At 32.5% G+C, this 23,918-nt stretch overlaps 3 protein-coding genes across 4 annotated transcripts; 1 reads left to right on the forward strand and 2 right to left on the reverse strand.

Moving 5' to 3' along the window:
* Window positions 1-1,846: 1,846 nt before the first annotated feature.
* Window positions 1,847-6,247, forward strand: LOC112507760 (B-box zinc finger protein 22-like). Its single transcript, XM_025112454.1, has 3 exons — window positions 1,847-2,123; window positions 3,966-4,397; window positions 5,317-6,247. Exons 1-3 carry the CDS (start codon window positions 1,941-1,943, stop codon window positions 5,560-5,562), a joined length of 861 nt encoding a protein of 286 aa, XP_024968222.1. The 5' UTR covers window positions 1,847-1,940; the 3' UTR covers window positions 5,563-6,247.
* Window positions 6,248-10,001: 3,754 nt separating this feature from the next.
* LOC112506342 (protein ROOT INITIATION DEFECTIVE 3-like) lies at window positions 10,002-11,412 on the reverse strand. The gene has a single exon (XM_025110349.1). The coding sequence runs from the start codon at window positions 11,271-11,273 to the stop codon at window positions 10,002-10,004; it is 1,272 nt and encodes a 423-aa protein (XP_024966117.1). The 5' UTR covers window positions 11,274-11,412.
* Window positions 11,413-14,616: 3,204 nt separating this feature from the next.
* On the reverse strand, window positions 14,617-23,163 carry LOC112507759 (protein trichome birefringence-like 41). 2 transcript variants are annotated; one of them, XM_025112453.1, is made up of 5 exons: window positions 22,798-23,163; window positions 17,306-17,427; window positions 17,017-17,192; window positions 16,774-16,932; window positions 14,617-15,116 (listed from the first exon to the last, which is right to left on the reverse strand). In XM_025112453.1, the coding sequence occupies exons 1-5, from the start codon at window positions 22,976-22,978 to the stop codon at window positions 14,831-14,833; spliced, it is 924 nt and encodes a 307-aa protein (XP_024968221.1). In that variant the 5' UTR covers window positions 22,979-23,163; the 3' UTR covers window positions 14,617-14,830. The 2 variants fall into 2 exon arrangements, with proteins under 2 accessions (XP_024968221.1, XP_024968220.1); XM_025112452.1 differs by having other exon boundaries at window positions 17,306-17,483.
* Between the last annotated feature and the right edge of the window lie 755 nt (window positions 23,164-23,918).

Consider the following 23,918-nt stretch of genomic DNA (forward strand, 5'->3'; position numbering starts at 1 on the left):
TCCTGTATTGGATTATGTTTATCTGCAGTTAGTTACACGAATTTAGTTATGGGATGAAATCGGATAGGGATGAAATCGTTTAGAGATGAGCGGGTTTAAGAGTTTAAGAGATTAAGAGTTTAAGAGTTTTTAAGAGTTTTAGCCAAATGCTTTATAATATAGTATAGATAATTGATTTTAGATTAGTTATGATTATTCTGTTCTTTGTCATCTGAAATTGTCATTTCACACAAAGTTCAGTGTAATAAGGTTTTGATCAAGATAATATAAATAAGATTTCTTGTTAATTGTTAAAAATTACAATTATTGAGTTGCAGTTTAGAAATTCTGATTTTAATTCTTATTGTTTGCAATTTATTGTTATTTTCGTCTCTAAGCGTAACTTTTATGTATAAGTGCAAGCGAGGAAAAGAACAAAGAATTATAAATTATAAATCATAAGGATGGAAATAACAATAATTTACAAACCACAAAGACCAAAATTAAAATCTTTTACAAACCATAGGGACGAACAACACAATTTACTTTATAAGTAATAATTAGTTTAAAAATTAAATATTTTATAGAGGTGGTTTTTGAGATATTTATGAAAATAATAAGGGTTTATTTATTGCAATTAAAATATTTATGATAATCAATAAATCATTATCACTTGATTTTAAAAAAAAATTATTTAATAAAACATCGTTAAAGTAAAAATGAATTTTTTTAATTAATAAATATTATGTTAAAAGCAAATTATATTAGAGTAGTGTTCTAAGTTAACTTACTCGTTCCATAAATGTTTAAATTATATTGGACTAGTGTTCCAAGTTAACATATAAACCTAGAGTTCATATATGAATTACACGGGTTCACATACGTATTTGTGTTGCCGCCAATTTGTAAAAGTTAAGAAATTAGTCATTTATCTTCCGTATTCCATGTAAGGAATTATCCGCTGCTTCACATTCAAAACCGCAATTTTGACCAGATAAAAGGTTGGAATCATTTTTCTACTTCTCAAATACTAACCACTTCTCAAATGAGCCTATGGTTATATACGTATATATATAATTATAAAAGTTGAATAAAATATTATCATTTAACTATAGAAGCCTACTTTATTGACCTCTAAATATAAAAGCCAACACCATCTCCAACCCAACACAAAAAAACATAAAAAACACAAGAATTGAGGTGTTTTCATCTCCAAATAAACATTAAAAACAATATAGGTAAAAATGTTGGCCTATATATTTTAAGATCAATAAAGTAAACCTCTATAAATATAATATTAAGTTTTTTTTAATTATATATATACAATTAAGAGTTTAATATATTAAATTTATTATTATTATTATAATATTAAAGATAATTTTAATGTTTTTTAATGTGTAATTGAAATTGGTTTTTTTAGTATTCAATCATCCATTATTTTTTAATTTTTTAGTGTTATTTCTTTAATGGTTGACAAATTATTTTAAATAGACAAATAAATGATTTATATATTTTCATGTATATGTATATATATAATTAAAAAAAAGTTTGGTGTAATTACAAGGGTGATGTTTGATTGGTTTGAGTTTGGTTTCAAAGGTTAAAAGTATCGGGAGGTCCAAATTCAAATTCAAGAAGGAATAAAAATCATCTTGTTGCCACACAGGTTCAAATATGGTGACTTCGAATTATTTACAAAACTAATAGTCATCTTAAAGTTAATCGGCTTGCATAAGGAATTGGATATTCAAATTAATAAATAAAAAAAAAGAAATTGGTGCAGTGGATTAAAGTTTACGAATGAGCACATGTTCGTGCTCATTAAAAACGCCACTTGTTCTCCATCCGCTTCCTCTTTTCGTTTCATTTAATGCTAAAAACCTCCCCGCCTTCATCTCAATTCTAGAGAGAGAGAGAAGATAAGATCCCAATATTTGGTAACATAGAAGTAGAATTGGAGGATGAAGATCCAGTGTAACGTATGTGAGATGGCGGAGGCGACGGTGCTTTGTTGCGCCGACGAGGCGGCGTTATGTTCGACTTGTGACGAGAAGGTACACGCTGCCAATAAGCTCGCCAGTAAGCATCAGAGGGTTCATCTTTCTACTTATAATTCTCAGATGCCTATGTGTGATATCTGTCAGGTATAATCAAACTCACGAATTTAACTTGAGGATTATGATCAATTTCATTGTATTTTGTCTGATTGTGTGTGTGTGTGTTAATCAATTTTCTTAATTCTTCGATGATTGGCTTCGTTTTGGACTGTGTATGTGAGTTGTTGATGACGGATTATTTCTCAACGAAGTATGTGTTAGAAATAAAAATCGAAAGTAATAGTTACTTGAGATGTTAAGCACATTCGTTTAGGTTAAACTGGAACTGTAGTTTAGCTTGTGTTTTGACTGATGAGTGATGAGGCTCTTCGTTTTATCTCTCCTTGATTCCCTGTGATCGTGTGCTTTAATTTAGGCGAGAAATGAAAATTAACTATAGAACAGTAAAAAAGGACTTCCGTTGGAAATTAGGCAGTAATTGGTATCAATGTTATTGCGTTTTGAAGTTATAGTGTCGTATTGATGTTAGTTTTCAAATTCCCTATGTCATAGAAGTCCACATGTTTTTTAGTATAAAAAATTGATACATCACAAAAGTTTGGGTATAAAAGGTTGTATGTATGTATGCTTGTAGTTTATTAATTTGATAAGTTTAAGAGTCAAAAATTTCAAAATCTGAATCCCGACATTTCTATTCCGATACAGGGAGTAAATTTACTTTACTAGTAGCTTCCCCATTCCTCTAAATATGATCAAGTGGATATGATCCATCATTTAATAGAAAGATACGTGTTCAAACCTTCAAATTAATCTCCTTACTGATGAAATGCAATGCGTATCCCCAATTTACCTTGACCAATCAATATAACTGAACGGCCCTTAGGTAATTGAAGATGGTTAAGAAAGATTTGGAAGTTAATAACTAATATTATGAGACTGGTCTGTGGGGTTAATGTTTATCCTGTTAGGGAAGGGATATAAAAGTAGTGGTGGCCTTAAAGAAGGATATTTTGTTACAATTGATGTAGGGTTGGATTGATGAAGAAGATGACAGTGCCAAAGTTTGGTTGCTGTCATATTCTATTGGGTAAAATGAGAATCAGAATATCAGATTACATGGAAAAAGAAATAAGAAAACTTATATTCCTATCTAGATTACATAAATGACATAAATAGTCCCTACACTATGCATATGCTAACACCCACATCAAACTGAAGGTGGTTGATGAGAGATCAAATTGAGTTTCAAAAGTAGAGCTATAAAATGTTCTCTATTATGAGCTTTGCTGAATATATATCAACATCATGATCAACAGATGCGATAGGTGGAAGACTATGAACTTTGGGCGTGAGGGATTGTTTACATTTTATATTTTACCTCATCTAAGTTTATATATTTTATATAGTCCATAAAATTGTATTAGGTTTATGCGTTGCCGCGTCTATGTATATTTTCTAAGAAGTGCCTAGATCCCCTTATCATTTTGAGATAGAAGCTTACATATTTAAATGGGCAAGAATCACCTAGGTTCTAGAAATATAGAAGAGTAGTGATTATTTGAGCTTATTAGAAGGTTGTGCATTGTGACCATAGGTTGGCGGTTCGTAATATTCCTAGCAGTTATTTTCATGGCCCTATGAGATCAGTCGAGGTGCGTGCAAGCTGGCCCGGACACTCACTGTAATCATAAAAAAAAGTTGTGCATTGTGATTGTACTGTCACGCCTCTTGTGGAAAGGTTCCCTTTTCGTTGAAACTTGAAAGTATGGTATTATTGATACATGACTAACTCAAAGATTTTATCTATGACATGAGACTCTCTTATTTACCCAATTTACTGTTGTCTGAAATAAAGATTTCTCTCTCTTTCAATCGTGTATGGATTTATCAAGTCTTGAATGGTGTCTAAGCAATCATCCGGTTCAACAGGAAACAGTTGGCTACTTCTTTTGTCTGGAAGATAGAGCTTTACTGTGCAGAAAATGTGATGTTGCCATACATACAGCCAATACTTTAGTTTCATCACACCAAAGGTTTCTGCTTACTGGAGTGAAAGTAGGGCTTGAAGCAGCTGAGCTTGGTGCATCAACGTCTTCCATGAAGTTACACTACACCAAAGATATTTCAGATGCACCAAAATCACCTTCACCTTCTATAAGGAGTGTTTCATTGTCTTCAACTGATAAATACAGCAAACCCGAGCCAGTCCAAGCTGCTGGAGCTGGCGATTTCACCCCTCCTAGTTTGCCTTTTGCAGGAGGTTCTTCAGAGGATGGTATTCAACAATGGGAGTTCGATGAGTTTCTTGGGCTTACTGATCTCAACCAGAACTACAACTATATAGACAATATCTCATCCAAGGTCATACATCAGCTTTTCTAGATCAATTAGGGTGCGTTTGGTACGTGGAACATGACATGACATGCAAGTACAAAAAATTCTTGTCCCATGTTTGGCATGGCATTAGAGTAGGACAAGATAAGACTTAGTGGAATAAAATGCATTTTTTCTATCCATCCAAAATAGGTTGAACAAAAATCAAGAAGATGAGACAAGATTTAAAAATTAGTAAACTATCCATGTTAAATTAAAACCCTAAAACCTTCCACAATTCTTTCACACGTGTACCTTAGTCTTGAGCGTCCAATCCCATCCGGTCATGTCCGTGTACCAAATGCACCCTTAATATGTAAATTTATCATTATCTTTCTGTCTCCAACTCCCAAGATTGATGGTGGCAATAGTTACTGGATAAGATGAGGAATTAGGGGTTGTTTACCCAACGCCTACTTAGTAAGTGCTTTGGTAAGAGTAACACTTTCACATAACTTGCTACGTAAGATTTTAGTTCGTTAAAACAACATCGTGTTCAACATTTTTATCCGGTAAGCACTTACCGTGTAAGAGTCGTCACTCTCACTTACCGGGTAAGACTTTTGGTCCTTGTCATCGTTCTTACCGGGTAAGATTCTCAATCCTTGTCATGTTCATCCAATAAGGTAAAGTGACGCAATAAGCATTTACCGGGTAAGCGTTTAGTAACAGCCCCTTAGTTAAAAACATGGTAACGTACTTCCTATGATGTAACGTGTTACAGTCCTATATCAGCCAGACTCGGACCACATATTCTCAATATATGTTCGAACATCTCTTCTTTCAAGGACTCTTTTACAGAGTAATCTGATAGAGTTCCATATATTCTCAGATGATGATTGTTGTAAATTGTGACGGGTGAAGTTACTGCAGGCTACTAATCTTTCGTGACTTCAATTTATGGCAGGCCGATAGCGGGAAGCTGGGAGACTCGGACTGTGAAGGGTTTGGGCAGGTTCCTGATGCATCTTGGGCGGTCCCGGATATCTGTTCCCCACCGACGGCATCAGGACTCTACTTTCATGATCATTATCATCATCATCACAGATTAGAGACACCTGCATTTGTTCCTGATGTATGCTACTCAGCCTTCCCAGATCTATATCCTTCCCAACAAAGTACAAGTAGCCAAAAAAAGAGAAGGCAGTTCTAGCGACTTGTCCTTTTCATGTGGTCCTCCATCATTGTACCATCATGTGCATTTTTTTAAATGGGTGTTTGCTATTTAAACTGGTTATCATTTTAAACGGCCACCTACTGAAAGAAGTTTTATATTATAACCATCATTTTATTCTTTCTCATAAAATAGCCAAAAAACGGTAAGAAAACGCAACAAGACACTTTTTCTTGTAGTGGTGCGAAATGTACACGGTGGGCCCACTTTTCATCTGGGTATGTCAGAAAACATCAGAAACCGTAAGAAAAAGTATCGTGTGGTGTTATTTTGCGATTTCTTGGCAATTTTGTGAGAAAAAGTTTGGACGTGGTTAAAAAATAGAACTTTTTTCTCATGTGGTTATTTATGATGATAAGTATATTAAAACCCTTTTTGGGGTTAAATAGGGGATTGAAAATGTAGAAAAGAAAGTTTGACGTTTGGATAATAGTAGGAAAGGGGTTCAAATAACATGTAAAAGGTGTTGGTTTAAAATACCAAAGGTCAGTGATAGTTGGTGTGATGGTAGATTGGTAGGTGTGCCAGTTGTGTGTGTTTGTAGCATTAGTTCCAATTTCCAAAAGAAGGGTGTGTGTGTGTGTGTCGTATCTGCTTTTGTTTTAGCATCTCGTGGGTCACAACTCGTACCTTTTGTTTTAAGTATAACATTGCGTGTTACCAATACCAATTTGTTGCATCAAAGAAGAAGAGCAAATACCAATACCGATTAATTGCATCAAAGAAGCAAATACCATATCCTTTCCGGTATAAGTGGATGGTGTAGGGTTCGGCTCCATACATCACCCACCTGGGACATTCGACTCCATACAACACCCATCTGGGACAGGTCAGGTGGTTGGCCTTGGGTATGATGATGTCATCATGCAGGGGTGGACGTAGTAGCAAAAAGGAGGAGGAAGGGACCCAGTCAAAAACTTAAAAAAGAAAATTCCTATGTTAAAATTTAGGTTTTACATGATTTACTTTTCACTTTCCCCTATTACATTTTTCCATGGACCCTCCACCCTAATCGAAATCGTTACTCTAACCAAAAAAATCTATTGAAATCAATCAAAAAAAAATTATTCGAAATCGACAAAAACACTAAAAAAATCTCTCGAAATCAACCAAAAAACTTTAAAAATCCCTCGAAACGTTGTAATTAGATTAAAAACACATCGGACGATTTTGTGGGCCTTTAGTCTACCTTAAAAGTGATCCCACTGAATAAAAATCCTGGATCCGCCACTGTCATCATGCCTTTTTTTCAAGTAAGAATCAATAGCATGATGTATAATTCTAAAACCTATGATATTTCAAAATGGACAAAATTAAGATTTTGGAGCTTTTTGACTGGAATCATCCATTCATGGAATGAAAGTAGGAATTGATCAAATTTTATTTTATTTTATATATTAATGTTCTATAACAGGTTTATCTAAAAGGTCAAATTGCATAATTTTAAAATCTATGATATTAACGTACTTTAATTTGATTCCTATTTTGGATAAAGTATTTTTAAAACTTCTATTTTGATACTTAAGATGTAAAGTTTTAAACATTTAAGACCCGAGTAATAGGTTGAAACATTAACCAGTTACCATGCTGATGTGGTGAGTGATAGGATGAAATTTAGTTGAATAACAAATAATACTGAGTTCGATACCCCATCACTCACTACATCAGCATGGTAACTGGTTAATGCTTCAATCGATTATCCGAATACTTAAATGTTTAAAATTTTATGTTTTAGGTATCAAAATAGAAGTTTTAAAAATAAGTTATCCAAAATATAAATCAAGTTAAAGTATATTACTTTTTCATATTAGTCCTATTTAAAATTACTATTTTATATAAAGTTTGTTGGAAATTACATTTTTAGTTAAAAAAAACTTGTAGGGGTTTTAATATTTTAATAATATAATTGGTGATGAAATACTGAAAATACTTTTATTTTTTTATTTAAAAAAAATTATAAATAAACTGTTTGGAGATGCTCTCTATTTCATTAAAAAATATAAAGGGCATTTGGCCTAGCGGTATGTGAGTCATTGGTCTTCTAGGAAGTCAAAGGTTCAAACCTCACCAAAGGTGAGGAGGGTGTATGAGTTTATTTGTTCTATTTGCCGTATATAAATATTATATACTTCAAAAAAAAACTTTGCCTTTCTTTTATCAGTAGATTGTTCTGCAAATGAATGATCGAATTTATTTGCTTATTTTTTGATTTCGTCACTTAAGACATTCATCTGTGGAATCAAATCATGTATTGGCCGATTTCAAATTTTTCCATTTACTTACAAGCCGTTACAAATTATATGTTCATAAAATGTTCGTCTTAAAATTTGTTATGGTATTTATGTATTGAATACTTTAATTACATAATGAATGATGAAATCTCAAAAATTAAGAAATTGTTGGAGTTGAATGTAATACTTAAGCTTTTGAATTTTAATTATCGATTTAGAAAATTATATAGAAATTGTGTTGGAGATGCTCAAATGACGTTTGTGCCAAATATGTGGGACCTCATTAGATTACTCTCTAAAAGAGTCATTGTTGGAAAAAAATGTAATTCTTCTGACATAGTTTTCTTCCAAAATAGGTTATCGGATGCACCGTTGCACGAACACAAGGTATGTGTAGCAAAGCGGGTAGAATAATATTAATAACGAAGAAATGGTTCTTATTCGGGTGGATCGCGATTATCGATAGTAGGATTCATCAGGGGAAGCAAATGTTTCACGAAGTTTTGTTGAGGAAGCATCATATGTTGATGTTGGTGATGAGTGGTTGGGAATCTAAGATGGTTGATGAAGAGAGAATTTATTCATAATTATGAATGGCTTTATTCTTCAGGCGTGGAGTAGGTGGTGGTGATGACTTTGGGAATAACTGAACAAATGTATCAACGAAAAAAACGAGGAGAGTTAATTTGGGACTGGAACGGTGAGATGTAGGAAAACATAGTGTTCCCAAAAAACAGATGATGAGATATACAAAGCCATTAAGAAATGGGATTCCAACATCGATATCACTTGTACTCAATACAACATCCCAAAAAATAGGAGAAGCATGAAGGCGGCTGAAATTTGGTCTGTACACGGTGTTAAGGATGACAAAACAAGCATACCCCCGAACTTTGAGAAGATTATAAGTTGGAGAAATATCATACACGACTTCATAAGGATATTTATTATGGAGAAGAGGTGTGGGATGTCGGTTGATAACATGCCTTTTGGATAAGAAAGTACTAATAGATTGATCAGGTTGTTGGTGCTTGTTATGAAATGCATAAATCATATGGTACTTACGGACTAAAAGCCTGGTAATATATAACGACCTTTAGAAAATCCCAAATTTCCTTTTCTATAATGAACAAAACAAATTGGTGGTTGATCGCTAATTTTAAAACGTTACACGCCTTTTTGAACTTGTCTAGGTAAGGCCCTCATGACAACTCTCCATAATTCATGCGACTGAAATTAACTAGTCATCTGATGAGCCTATACAACATAATTCGTTAGGAGTGACTGAAGTAGGGTGAGCTATAATAAGTGGAGCTGTCATGTTTTATAAGACAAGGTACTGAAACTTTTAAGATATCAGTTCAAAACCACAATCAACTAAACAAACACAATGATTATTGCAATAACTATGAAGCAACAACCAACATATAGACATAGCCAATATGCAAACTTCAAATCAGAACAACTAATCAATAATATTTGAATTAGTACCAATACCAAACAGAATAAGAACAACCAATAAGCAACCGAGAGAGAGAGAGAGAGAGAGAGAGAGAGAGAACATCAACAACAAGATAGGCCATAATGGATGAGAAGCGTAAAATTAGTTGTGATTATCGAGTAAAATTACACGTGAGAAGCATAAGAAAAGATCTTTCACCCTTGAATGCACATTAGGATGAGATGCACCGTATCAATCCATGTATCAAGCGCTATTCATGAATGAGTTTGAGATTAAAGGTGATCAAGGGTCATATATTTTCTTACACTTCTCACATGACCCTTCGTCAATACGGGGATTAATCCAGTGCATCTCGATCATCTCTTCTTGGTGCATCTCATTCTAATATAAATTTAAAGGTGAAGATCATTTCTTACAATTCTCACCTTAACTATCATTCTCACATAAACTCAATCCGGTTCTCCTATATTATGTTATATATTTATGTTTCAAACTTATTTAAAAAATCAATAATTTAAAATATAACAACATATTAAAAATACACATATATATATATATATATATATATATTATAGGTAAATAAAAAAATGATGTAAAAATAATTTATTCTAGTCACAGTATATAATATTATAATTTATATAAAATTGTAAAATATTCATATACAATATTTAAAAACAACTACTAATTATTAAAAATAATAATAATAAACATGAATTTAAAATATTTTATTTGTTGTTTAAAATGTTAATATTACGATTTGATTGGTCAAATTTGGCAATTGTTTTTGCTTCCCTCAGCATCAGCTTCAGCAACCTTTCATTCATCTCAATCGCCGATTCCAGGTTGCTGATCGCCCTCCTCCGGTCCTCCGCCACCACTTTCAAAACCTCCTCCATTTCCGCAACCGCCGTCACCGCCTTACCTAACTCCTTCCCGCCCCAATAACCGCCCCATTCCCCTCTCTTTCCAAAGCCACCACCGCCTCTCGCCACCACAACTCCGCTCACTCCTCCGATCTTCTCCCCAAAACCACTTATCATCTTACCACCTTCCACTTCCCATACACAAATCCCTCCGTTCTCACAAACCGTCAAAAGAGTACGTCCGTAATTTAACATCTCCATCGCCACCACTCCTCCGCCGTGGACTCCGCCCCACACCACCGTCTCTCCTCCTTTTGCAACCTGTTTTCTCGTCGCTACTTTAAGCCTTCTTTTGTATATCACTCCATCTGTTCCTGAAGCGTATAACTCCGTCTCCGACGGATCTAACGCCGTGCACCACACCGGTGACGGAAATTTCACCGTCTGGAGATGGATCCCGCTCACGAGGCTCCAAATCTTACAAGTCCAATCCAAGGAACTCGAGATCATGATGCTACCGGAACTTCCAATCCCTGCGGTTAATCCCGTCACCGACGATTCATGTCCGATCAACCTGTTGAAATTCGAGTATCTCGATTCTGTATCAAAGGAAGCATCTAGAAGCAGGAATATAGGAAGAACAGCTATCGTTCCATCGTCACTCCCGGAGAGAATCAACGATCCGTCAAAATTGCGTGCAAAGCAAGTTACCGGTTTTTCATGAGCAGAAAATGACCGGATTACGACTCCAGAAGGTACCGACACCGCATGAATCCTGCCGGAAATTCCACCGGCGAATAGATACGATCCGTCGACGGTAGCAGCAAGTGGAGCAACAGGTTCAGGAAGAGGAACATTTTGCGTACACGAGGGAGACCACCAGTAATAAAAACGAACAGAACCTGCACCAGTTTCCGGCGAAACATGAGAAACGGCGAATAGATCTTTTCCGACAATGGCGATGCCATTACGTGGACATCGGCTGCCATTAAAGCGAGCTAAAACAGTCCCTGAGTAGGGATCATAGGCGGTGAGTGGACCGTCAGGGGAAGCTATAAGAACAATTTCCGGCAATGGCGGTGGCGATGACATTGATCCAAAATCATGGCGACGATCATTGATGGAAGACAACATAAATAATCATCCAAAAACAACATCATTATCACCAAATTTGGAGGGTTTCAACTTTTGGTCTTTTTGATCATCAACTTTTGGGGGACAAAGATTGAGAAAAAGTTGTAGAATTTGCTTTTGTTGAATAACAAAATTTTGACTCAAAGCGTCTTCATGGTATAAATGTAGCGATTTTACGAGACTTGTAAACGATATCCGACGATAAAGGCATAATTTTACGTTTTTTTATGATTCATCGAAGAACACATTTTTGACGATTTTTTAGCTCGGTCTGCTCTTATTCGATTAATAAAATGGTTTTCTAAGCTTTTACTTTACAGGTCAAAGATTTAATTCACGCCTATTTAATGTGCGTTTATTGTGTGAACATACGACTAAAGACACCGTAGGTATTTTGAGTAAAATCGTTTCGTCTATTTGTCAAATAAGCTAAAAATATCATGTAGTAAGGTGTTGTTTGCTTGCGGCTTAATTAGGTTTATTGGTGTATCTGGTTTATTCGGACAGATTATTTAGGTTGTTTACTTACGGCTTATTCACATAGAACATGGTTTAATCGCACAGATAAATTTAACGAATTGTGATGGAATTTTATTTTGGAGAACCAATTTTAAATCTAATCGTTAAATAACTTAAAAGTCTCATTTATCATTGACTGGCTTTTGACATGGTTTGTTCATGGAGTTTTACTTGGTAGGATGGCAATGACATGGCGTTGCCTGTTGACATGGATTGATGACATGGGTTTTTATTAAAGATTGGATAATGGTGAAAAGCTGACTTAAGGTGAGAACTCTAGTAAGGAAATTAGAAGGGTTGTTAAATGGTTTGATGTAAAATGATTAATATTCTTATGATATAGTAGAAAATGAAATATAATTGTTTGATAATTATTCAAAACGAAATTAGGGTGTTAAATGGTTAACGGAGGCCCAAAATACAAAATCATCAAGAGAGTTTTAGAACAATTAAGAGAGATATTTTTTACCAATTAAAATTCACCTCTTAGCGATTTAGAAGTTGTTTCTTAATGAAACTATTAAGAGGTAAACAAACAGTCCCTCGTCCTTAAATGCACATTAGGATGAGATGCACCGTGATGCATCGAATTTATCCTCGTATCAAACACGATTCATGGATGAGTTTGAAATTAAAGTTGATTAAGGGTTCAGATTCCTTATTATGCTTTTCACCTTAAGGCCTTGTTTGTTTTTTATAAAAAAATCTTTTATCAGTCTCTTATGTCTTATTTGTTAAGAGATAGGGTCATTCAGACTGTTTGTTTTTTTTTTCAAATTTTCAAAGATACTCATGTCTTATTTTCCTCTTATATAGTAAGAGGTAAACCAACCTTTTATTTGCCTCTTTTTATTTCAAATCCTCAACAACGACGTTTCTCAATTGATTAATACAATACATTTTTGTTACTGTGAATGGCAACGGCGGGTCGTTTGATTCGAATAAAATTTGGAATGGATGCACTTGACGATATGAATCATTTGAAAAATAAACGTTTTCGTTCTGCTTTTCCCCAGCCTCCCCTACAGTAAAAAATTAGTTCGTACCCCCGGTGTCCCAACTTCACCTTGACGGTTAGGCCACGATGCCCTATTGATAAATCCACGAGTCTAGAAATTCATTTCGGACAATTGAACCTTCTCGAGCTGTTTCTTTTTAAGAACCAAAAATTTGTGCGCTAAAATAACAGTTAATCAATCGTTTCTCTCAGTCGATCCTTACAAAATCAATCATAATCTCTCTCAATTAATGTATTTTAATAGGATTTAAATATGCTAAACACCGTTAATGAGATATTTTCATTTAAATGAATGCTAATTATATAATTTAGATGTAAATTTCGTAACGATGATGAATAAATATGTGAAATTGTATAAATTTATCTATGAATTCAACACTATAACTTTTAATGATTAAAATAGATAATTTAAACAAATTCAGAAGTTTAACAATTTACAAAAACAAACAATCTTGTAATTCAGATTTCAAACTTCAACACCATCTCTTATGATGAATTAGTCGATTGTTTTTTTTTTCCATCTTGTTGGGCATCCTATGTCGGTTCTTACTGGATTTCGGTTGTGATCTCCTCTGTCTTCGCCTTGTAGATGGTAGGTTGATTTTTGTTCTGTTATCGAACAATGTTTGTTTTATTATATTATTTTTTCAAAAAATTATTTGGCAGAAATTATACTTTTTATCTATACTATCTTATTAAGCAAATTCATCAAAAGTCTTAAAGTCTTAAAATTCTAAATGACCAAGATACCCTTTTCATTTTTTAACTTTTTCACTTTTTCACCCATTCCTCTCCTCACATACACTCACCTCCTCACATACATTCACCTCTCACATACACTCACCTCCTCACATACATTCACCTCTCACATTCAACGGATTTTTTTAAAAATTATAATTTTAAATTTACATTTTATATCCTATAATTAGTTAATTAATTACTTTACGTCCTTTACTTTTAAATTTTTCATTTTAAATCTTTATCAAATTAACATACATAATTGTATATCAAATAAACATGTTTAAAAAATACATTTTTATTTTAACAAGTTACACCATTATACTCGTCTCGTTAATACTTTCGAAATGAGTCCAATGTTGAATAGTTTTTGACTTAATTATATTATTATATATTATATATACTGTGAAAAAATATTTTTAATGTTTACGGTTTATACTTTTATAGTTATTTATTTATATATATGCTATACATTTTGGAATTAGGTTGTCCAAATTGCACTGTATAATATGTTCTGAATTAATATGTTCTTGGGTTTTTTTGAAATATATATATACATGTATTAATTCAACCTTAATCTGAGCTTCTGGACAAGAAAGAGGGTAAGCAGTTGAAATTTTATTATAAAACTCATCTTTTTTGGTCTTTTCATGGCTTATGATCTGTCAAATTTGAAGTTTTCTTTATTCGTTTTGAGTGTTTATCTTAAAACTCAAGTTTTTGGTTTTGCTCTTGGTGTAAATTGAACACATTTGTGGAGTCGTTTAAATATGTTGGATTTTAAATATATTGGATTTTAAACTGTCATACAATTTTTTTTCATCGATAGTCTGTAATTGGAACCATAACTCTTATTTATTCAAATTGTATTAATATGTAAAGACCAAGTGTAACATATATCATCGTTAAATCTTGTCTTATAAAACCAGTGAAACTTCAAAATCGTTAAAATTCATGGCTCCCGCCACATTGCACGGATACACAACTAGTTATAATTATATAGCAAAAAAACAAAATAAATTAAAAAAATCAAAATATCAAAAGTTGGAAGAGAATAAGAAGTATAAATTTTCATTTCTTTCAATCAAGAATTGAAAAAGAATGGAATATTTGCCATTTATTTCTATGGCAAGTATATATCTATCTTTTTAAAATTACAATAATGCCCCCCAACTCAAGTAATTCCCAGACCCCAGTCATGGGTATTATGGTTATATCACAAATTTTTTATTTTCTATATAAAAATCCAATAATTGAATCATGATTTTGGCCTTCTTTCTTTCTAAGCCATAAGGTTGTAAAGCAAAACGTTCCACGTATCTGGAACTCCGGCGAGACACCAGTGGCTGCAATCCACGGGCCCTAAACCGTAAGCGGAGGGATGGCCGTCTTTCCGCAGCAGAGAAAGGGTAGTAATGTCGAGCAAAGTCACCGGTTTCTTGATGGTTTTGAGTGAGTTCTTGAGGACTGAGAGCGCCGGCGGTGAGACTCCGGGATAGCTCGAGCTCAGAAGAGGGATTTTCTGGCCGGAGCAGGATTTTGCCTTGGGTTCTCCCCAGTCGCTGCCACTGTGGTTTCAAAGTAAATTTAGACATCATTATGCTTTGCTCAGTTGTACTTGTTGTATTTACAATTGTAACATGAAACTTGATCAACCATAATCTAAATGTATACCTTCATACATACATACATATATATATATATATATATATATAGGGGCCTAATCAAATGAGAACTAATTAGTTTGTGGTAACTGTGAGAACCAATATTAACCACAAATCAATAGATAAATTAGGAAATTTATTATTTTCGCAATTTTGAATTAAAATATTAATGCAAGAATATTTTTGGTATTTTAAAACTTTCTTTCCTCCTACCGTCCTCCGGTGATACTACAATGATATCACAATGCATCATATATGTGCTTGGGTATCACATTGATGTCGTTTGTGTGGTCGATCGAAGATGTAACATAGTGGTATATATATCGTGATAACACATTTTTACACTTGAAATTTTACAAAAAAACATTATGAAGCTAAAAAAATTCTGAACCTTCACAGCAAAAATACTGTGAAGGTTGCCTTTTCACAGTAGGTGTTAAGTTTTAAATGTAAAAAGATGGTCTTACGGATCTCACGAAAACAGGCTGATCTCACATGATTCCATATATATATATATATATATATATATAAGCTTTTTCATTTGTCAACCAAACATATAGTAAAAACTTTGTTAATGAATTAAATTTCCAATCAACGGATTAGATTATAACTTAGTGGCAATTTTGTAATATTTGTTCATGAAACGCGGTTCATTTTAGGAATCATAAGTGAACAAAGGATCTTTTCAAAAAGTTGTAGAAGAAGTTGGTTAAGCAAACGGGCGGTCATTTTATGATACTGTTTATATATACAAAATTCATAAATGAACACCTTTGTAAAAGGTTCACAAATGAACCTATATGCCATGATGATTCACTTACGAACATAAAAAATACAAATAACTGGTATTTATTCTCAATAACTGTTATATTTATTCTCCCTAAAAATATGAGAAAAATCATAAAGTACAAAACCACCTTTGCTCATCAACCAAGGCATGTGATGCAACATGGAAAGGATTTAACATTTAATTGGTCCAAGTTTGTTCGTAAAGTTAACACTAATTATATGGTTAACAAATGATTTTTGTATATATAGAGAGAAGGAGAATCATGCGAGAAGTTAAACATTTTGTCAGAAAGGAAAAGTTTCAATATCATATATGATTACACTCTTTTAGATGTATTTAATCATATATGATTCAGCGTCTACGTATTGTTAATACAACATGTGTTTAATCATATATGATTAAGCTTGTGTATCATGTATGTAATCATATATGATCTTGAAACTTACCGTCTTCTTACAAAATGTTTGGCTTCTCATTTCAACCTACCCATGTATATATATGTATATATAATATAAATATAGTGTTATCTTCTTTTACAAACCTAGAAATTGGTACAAACTTAAAAAAAGTATTAAAATACAGTGTTTATACTTTATAGAGTGTTATTTCATATGTGAAACATTTAGATTTGTTTCGTTTGTGAAAAAAATTGTCCAGAACGTTTTACATATGAAACAATATTGAAAACGAATTTGCAAATGTGTACGATTTTTGGGTTTGTAAATGATTATGCGCTACATACATCACGTATAAACAAACAAAAAAACTTACTTGTAATGTGATGGAGATATTCCTTGAAAAAACACTTGGGTTTTATTCGGAACAGTATTCGCATCGACCCATCGACCCCATGTCGTAACAGCCTTTCCAAAAGCAACTACTCGATCCATATCTTTGTATATACGACGACCTTCTTGTATATAATCAAATCTAAATCCACAAGTTAATTAGTGAATTGAATCAATAAAAATGACAACATATTTAAATAATGAAAAAATAGAACTGGGAGCTTACGGTTGGCTGGCACCTCTACGGTTCCACCAATGCCACGTGTTAAACACGAGGTAATCAACATTCAACCATAGCTTGCCAGCTGTCAAAGTATCCAACGTCAATACCCTCCCAAACGTTTTCTTCACTATATCCACAAGATATAAATTGTGATGGTATATTACTTTCACCCCATAATCCTACAATTATCACACAAATAACCTATTTTATTATAAAGAATTTCCGTTCATGATAAAATAAAAATTGTTCAAGAAAAGAAAAACAAAATAAAATGTGGGACCGAGAGGCATACCGTGAAGGTGTAAGTGGTCATATCCATAATCACTGATATATTGACCGCATAATTTGCGGTTGGCACTGACGAATGGATCATGCATAGCATCGACAACCACTGGTTTCGGCTAAGCGAATCTCCTACAAACATTATCGTTTTTCCTCTTAGTTTTTCTAAGAAGTTTCGACCATCAAATCTATTACAAGAAAGAAAATACATTAATTTAGGTTAATAACATTATTAATGGTTTCATTCATTATCAAACACAAGACAAATTATATAAAGTTAGGATTTTCGCATGTTTTTATGTTAACATTATAATATAAGATATATTGTTAAATGATAAATAAATATTATTTTTTCCAATAAGATAGAAGGCTATCACAACTTTATTGAAAAAACAAGACACTTGACGTTACAATCATATTAAAGTTGATAACAACTCATTCAAAAGTGAAAACGAGATACGATAATAAGACGGATTTCAAGTTAATTATAAAAGTTGACTTATTCTCTGATAATAATTGGATGAGACCCACATTAGAAAACGTGGTTCTTAATCGCCTAAAATATCCACCTTACAAAAAACATTACTTTTATTTACCATCCACGTCAATCTTGAAACATCGGTGACTAAACAAACAAAATCCTAAAAACATTGTAACACAGATAAATCCATCTTGACGCTCTTTTTCCAGTGTCTTTTTTTCCTGATTAACCTGGATAACCAACCCACCGTGCGAGTTGATTAATCTCAGGGCGACCACCTACTTTGCAGATAGCCCGAAGTCATCACATTTGAACCTCTGTGGCAATAAGGGGATTTTTGTTCCTACTTGGATTTGAACTTGGGACCTCCAGACACTTTTGATCTTTGGAGGCTAAGGTCAAATCAATCAGACACCATCCTTATGATTGTGTTTTTTGCTTTATATCATATGAACATAAGTATTCTGAAATCGATTCCATAAATCAAAAGTAATACCATTTGTTTGAATACAAAAAGATAGCTTTTTTTATGTAAGTTGTAAAATGGACCCATTTACATGCAAGTTGTTTCATAAATCACATCAAATTATAGGTTTTAAAAAAGGGGATTAAGACAAGACCTTTAATTCCATATTCATTGCTTGTACACATCTTTTTCTTTGTATTATTAAGAAACTTAACACAAAAGATAACCATTTCTTGTGCCCACCACAACAAACTCTCAACTAATTAAATCATAAATTTTATTATTTTTATAATCAACAAAATTAAAACATACATTAATTTCATAAATTAAAATTATGTAATCATTTAAATGAATTGATGATATCTTTATTTGAAAGTAAAAGGATGTTATATTGGTGTAATAATGATTGATCAAATAACTCAACATATTTATTGTTATTTTAGCATATTTATAACTTGGTATAATATTTTATTTCTTAATTTTTTTAATTAAAATGTTTTTTTAATCAATCGAACGTTATATTTTATTGAATTAAATCCAAATTTGGTTCTGTGGTTTATAACAAGTTAAGTCTTTGAAAAGAATTATTATTAACAAATAACGTTTCTGTAGTTTCATTTGTAAGGGATATGGTTCGTCCTGCTAACTCCGTCTATTAAGTTTCCATTAACGAGGGGCAATTTATCCATTACCCCTCAGTTCTCTCAACTTTCATTTTTATAACGGATTTGATTTCTCATACTATTTTTCATTTTTATAATACATTTGGTCCATCTCTCAACTTTAACTTTTAGGATTTGGTTCCTTTTTTTAATCAATAAAATGTCGTGACATAAACATATATCTGATAAATATAATAAATAAAATAAAAAAGTAAGACTTCGATGCCGTTTACCAAACACTTACCCGGTAAACATTTACCAACAAATTTAACACTGTCATTTACTTACCGGATAAGATTTTAGTCCACCAAAACGATATCATATGCAACAATTTACCCGGTAAGCGCTGACCGTGATAAGAGTCGTCGCCCTCACTTACCGGGTAAGACTTTTGGTCCTTGTCTCGCTCTTACCTCCGTAAGATTTTTTTATCCTTACCATATTCATCCGATAAAATAAAATGACTTGATGTTCATTTACCCAAATAAACGTTTGGTAAACAAGCCCTTCATTGACCCTTCATCCCCAACTTCACCAACCCGTGGCTCTCATGCCCCACTAGCCTCTATGTCAACCCTGGTCCCCTAAACTATCCCCCTCCCTATTCAACCAAAAAAAACCAATTGAATCTTACTTTTTTTTCTTTATATATATATATATATGTATGTATATATATATATATATGCATATAAGGAAAAAAAATGCGGTTAATTGTTATTTTTTTGAAGAAAAATGTACATGATAACTTTCTAATTCAATAATCCATTATCTTTGCTTATTCATTAGCAATACTTCAAATTTATCTGACATCTCATTCTACAAGTTTACTAAAAACTTGACTTTCTATCTAAAGATTCATCTAAAAGCTTACTGGATAAACCATTTGTTATATTATTAAGCCATCACTAAGCAACCATATATAGCTAACCAAAACTGTAAGTTTCATTAAACTTATTAAACTGATTACAAATATCGCTTCATGTGTTATAGTTTTTCTTTAAAAATATTTTGAAGATTTTAATGAGGTGTTTGAGATTGCTTATAAAAACAACTTATTGACTTATTTTTTGAGTGTTTGGATAAATAATGTATACCGATACCAAATTGATAATAAACAATTTTTAATAAATTAAACCTTTCTGACTTATAATAAGTTGATAAGTATTTTTATAAAAAAAAACATAAATTATTTTAAATAAACAATCAAAACACCCATAGATTTAAATATTGTATTAAGTAGATATATGTATGGGAGAGAGGGAAAGAGTAGAGAACCGAGGAAGACATCCTCTCCGTGACACCTCACCTCGTACATTGTGCCATGCCTTTTTAGTTGTTACCTTCATTACATTTGACCCTTTCTGTCGGACTTTATTTATTTATTACTAAATACATATTATTTAATATATTTCATTTTAATTATTTACTAAAATAATATAATATTTTTAACTGAAAACATTATTATAATTATTTTATTTTTATTATATTATTTAAGGGTTGGAAAAGTAATATAATAATCAGTCCGTGAATCAAAGACAACTCTTCCCAATCGCATTTCAGATCCATGTCCTCAATTTCATGTTCTCAATGATTTTCCCTTCTTTTGTTTTATTTGATTTTATTTATATTATTCTGTCGGTGGGAATTTATAATTATAAACAATTTAATAAATTATTTTTCCATCAATCTTAAAAGAGTTATTAAACCGTAGTACTTCATATATTTTGTCATCTAAGGTTTCATTCATATAATCATATCAAAAACTATATAATAATATTTATATACATATAATACACTGAACAAAAATACACACACATATACATATAAGGTTAGGTTCACGTGAGACCAACCTGTTTTCGTGAGACCCGTAAGACCATTTTTTTACACTTGAAACTTCACAGCAGAACGCTATGAAGATAAAAAAAGCCAAATCTTCACAGCAAAAACATTGTGAAAGTTACATTCACAGCGTTTTGCTATGAAGTTTCAAGTGTAAAAAAATGGTTTCACGAAAACATGGTGGTCTCACGTGATTCCAAGTCTATATATAAGGGGGTTGAACTTCTCACTTTCTAATATACCAAAAATCTAAATACCACTAAACCGAAGACCCTTTGATACATATATCTAATTGATGGTATTTTAATTTACATATTTGAATTTTAAGTATGTTTAAAAAATTAATATCAGATCATATATACTCAATACCAGCTGCTTTAAAAAACCATATACCATATACAGTGATTTAGGTCAGTAAATGTTATTTGTTATCACGGCTCTTATCTTTTTAGAGTTCTTTTAGACATTCGTGGTCGATATTGATTCTTTTCGAGTCCTTTTGGTTTCATTTTTTTTAGTTTTTATTTCTTCTTTTGTCAAGCAATAATTTTCAGATGATTTGACTTTTAATAATTTAAATTATAATTTTTATGATATTGACATGTTTTTTGTATAGAAAAAACGACACTATTGTTTTTCTTTAATGATTTACATCATATCTTTTTCAAAACTTTCTTTGTCATAATTATTATTAATAACATTATATATATATATATATATATATATATATGTGTGTGTGTATGTGCGCGTGTGTGATGTTATGGATCAACAATGGTTGGAGACATAACCACCAAACGATTTGATTCCAAAAATTAATATAAAAATAAGTCCAAAATGTATTTAAACCAATTTTAGTCATAAATACAACAAAATAGCTCACAGCTACAAGTCTAAGAAAGTCAAATAAATTTAAATAACACCACCTAATACTATAAAAACAAGTTCATTTTAGATTTAGCAAATGGAAAATTAAAACTAATTGATTTCGTATGTTTTTCTGATATTATTTTGAAATTATAAACATGAAACATAAGATAGCTTAATTGATAAAGGGATGTGACAACTTTATCTAAAAAACAAGAAATATAGTTTTTCACAAAAGAGCTTTTAAAACAGGTAAAAGTAACGGGACAAACAGATAAAGAAAGGAAAACAGTAAGAATATACAACGAAAATATATATCGTCCGAGGTCACGTCATTACATGTTTCATTTTTTATGTAAATTGATTATATATATTAGAAACTTTAAATATTTTAGATATACTAAAATATTTAGTATGAATATTATTGATCATGAATGTCTGTCACAACATTTATCATGAATATTTTTTGACATTATTTATCATAAATACTTTGTTCTTAAAATATTTAGGAGTTGTTTACCAAATACTTATCCGGTAAACATTTACCAGTAAATTTAACACTATCATTTACTTACCGGATAAGATTTTAGTCCACCAAAACGGTATCGTATGCAACAATTTACCCGGTAAGCGCTTACCGTGGTAAGAGTTATCGCCTTCACTTACCGGGTAAGACTTTTGGTCATTTGTCTCGCTCTTACCGAGTAAGATTCTTGATCATTACCATATTCATCCTGTAAGGTAAAATGACTTGGTGTTCACTTGCCCAAGTAAGTGTTTGGTAAATGACCCGTATTTCTAAATGAACCTCTCTCCAATTATTTACTTTAAATAACTTAAAATTACCTTTTTAAGCGGATTAAACAAACTAACACATGATTAAGAGGTGATTAAAGACAGGAATCTATTTCCACCCAATAAAACACACACTCATTGTGAACACAAATTCCCTTTCATGTATTGACAGCTAAGATGCACCACTAATTTTTAAGTGTGGGGGACCTCCTCTTGGTGGAGGGAAAATGAACCGCCATGAACAGCCATCACCACTACTAGCTGCCATGAACAGCCACCAATGGCGGCAACAGACAGCTACTAACAACAGAGATATAAAAATACCAGCAATGAACAGAAAATGAACAAATGATAGAGATCGATGGATGGAGAGGAGTGGAGGTCGGAGGAGGTACCTGGATAAGCGGCAGCCGTGAGGTTGCCATCGGTATTTGAGATACAAACGGTCAGGACGGCCATTGTTGACGCAGTTGAACTCCTTTTCAAGGAAAGGACATGTGGATTCATTGTAGAGTGGATACGATTGATCTGATACCCAATTTCCTTGAAACAAATCACATCCATTCTTCGCTGCATCGATTTGAATTGCTCCAAACTCCATTAATGGCGATAGAATGCTAATAATCACTAATAACACACCGAAACTGCTGTTTTCCCTCAATCTCATTTTGAATCTCCCTCACAAAAACCAAAAATTGCAGAGAGAGAGGGAGATGGAGGGAAGTAGGGACGAAGAACACTTTTTATTTAATTTGTGGCTTATTCTGTTAATGAATGTGGAAGGGTATTTATAGGGGTTTCCATGTGATTCGTAATTTTACCATAAAATTAAAGGGAAAATATTTATGTAATAATTATTCGGAATATATGTTTTCGAAATTATAAATCGACATATAAGCATATAACTGAAGCCGTCAGATAGATACAAAAGCTTGTTTCAACTCTATTATGAATAGTTTAACAATCTTTAAGACAATGGTTAATATAGGAATGATGGTGTAAAAATAGAGTTGAGTTGAAAAGTGTAAAAAATGATCTGGACCATTGATATTTTTAATCTCAAACCAACCTATTAATTGTGTTTTTGAAGAAAATTGATCTGGTGTTTTTCATCAGTGTTGATCTAGTGGAACCTTTCATTTAGGTTTGATCCAAATGTGAAGGTTTCTTTTAACTCTTCTCACAATAACTCTCATTTTCATCGAAACCTCATCCATGGTTAATAATAGTTATAGTTAACTACAAGGATGATGTCTGATTGGTTTGAGTTTGACTCCAAAGATCAAAAGTACTAGAAGGTCTCAGGTTTAAATTCAAGAAAAAATAAAAATCTCTTTGTGGCCACGAAGGTTCAAATGCGATGACTCCGGGCTATCTGCAAAGCAGGTGGTCGCCCTGGGATTAGTCGGCTCGCATAGCTGGTTGGATATCCAGGTTAATAAAAAAAAATAGTTGTAGTTAGGGATATATAAGTGACTGGTTAATGATTTTTTACGGTAAGGATTGAGGACCGGTT

The sequence above is a fragment of the Cynara cardunculus genome (genome assembly GCF_001531365.2).
Source record: "Cynara cardunculus var. scolymus isolate 2C chromosome LG 2, CcrdV1, whole genome shotgun sequence".
In the NCBI taxonomy this organism is placed as follows: Eukaryota; Viridiplantae; Streptophyta; class Magnoliopsida; order Asterales; family Asteraceae; genus Cynara; species Cynara cardunculus.

What these genes read in the sequence shown, in the direction of transcription:
- LOC112506342 (XM_025110349.1), bottom strand. Translation starts at nt 11,273, where the DNA reads ATGTTGTCTTCCATCAATGATCGTCGCCATGATTTTGGATCAATGTCA.
- LOC112507760 (XM_025112454.1), top strand. Translation starts at nt 1,941, where the DNA reads ATGAAGATCCAGTGTAACGTATGTGAGATGGCGGAGGCGACGGTGCTT. An exon ending in CTATGTGTGATATCTGTCAG is followed by an intron (nt 2,124 to 3,965) that starts GTATAATCAAAC and finishes CCGGTTCAACAG; the next exon opens with GAAACAGTTGGCTACTTCTT. An exon ending in TAGACAATATCTCATCCAAG is followed by an intron (nt 4,398 to 5,316) that starts GTCATACATCAG and finishes AATTTATGGCAG; the next exon opens with GCCGATAGCGGGAAGCTGGG.
- LOC112507759 (XM_025112452.1), bottom strand. Translation starts at nt 23,069, where the DNA reads ATGAGATTGAGGGAAAACAGCAGTTTCGGTGTGTTATTAGTGATTATT. An exon ending in CACGGCTGCCGCTTATCCAG is followed by an intron (nt 17,484 to 22,797) that starts GTACCTCCTCCG and finishes TTCTTGTAATAG; the next exon opens with ATTTGATGGTCGAAACTTCT. An exon ending in CGTAGAGGTGCCAGCCAACC is followed by an intron (nt 16,933 to 17,016) that starts GTAAGCTCCCAG and finishes TTGTGGATTTAG; the next exon opens with ATTTGATTATATACAAGAAG.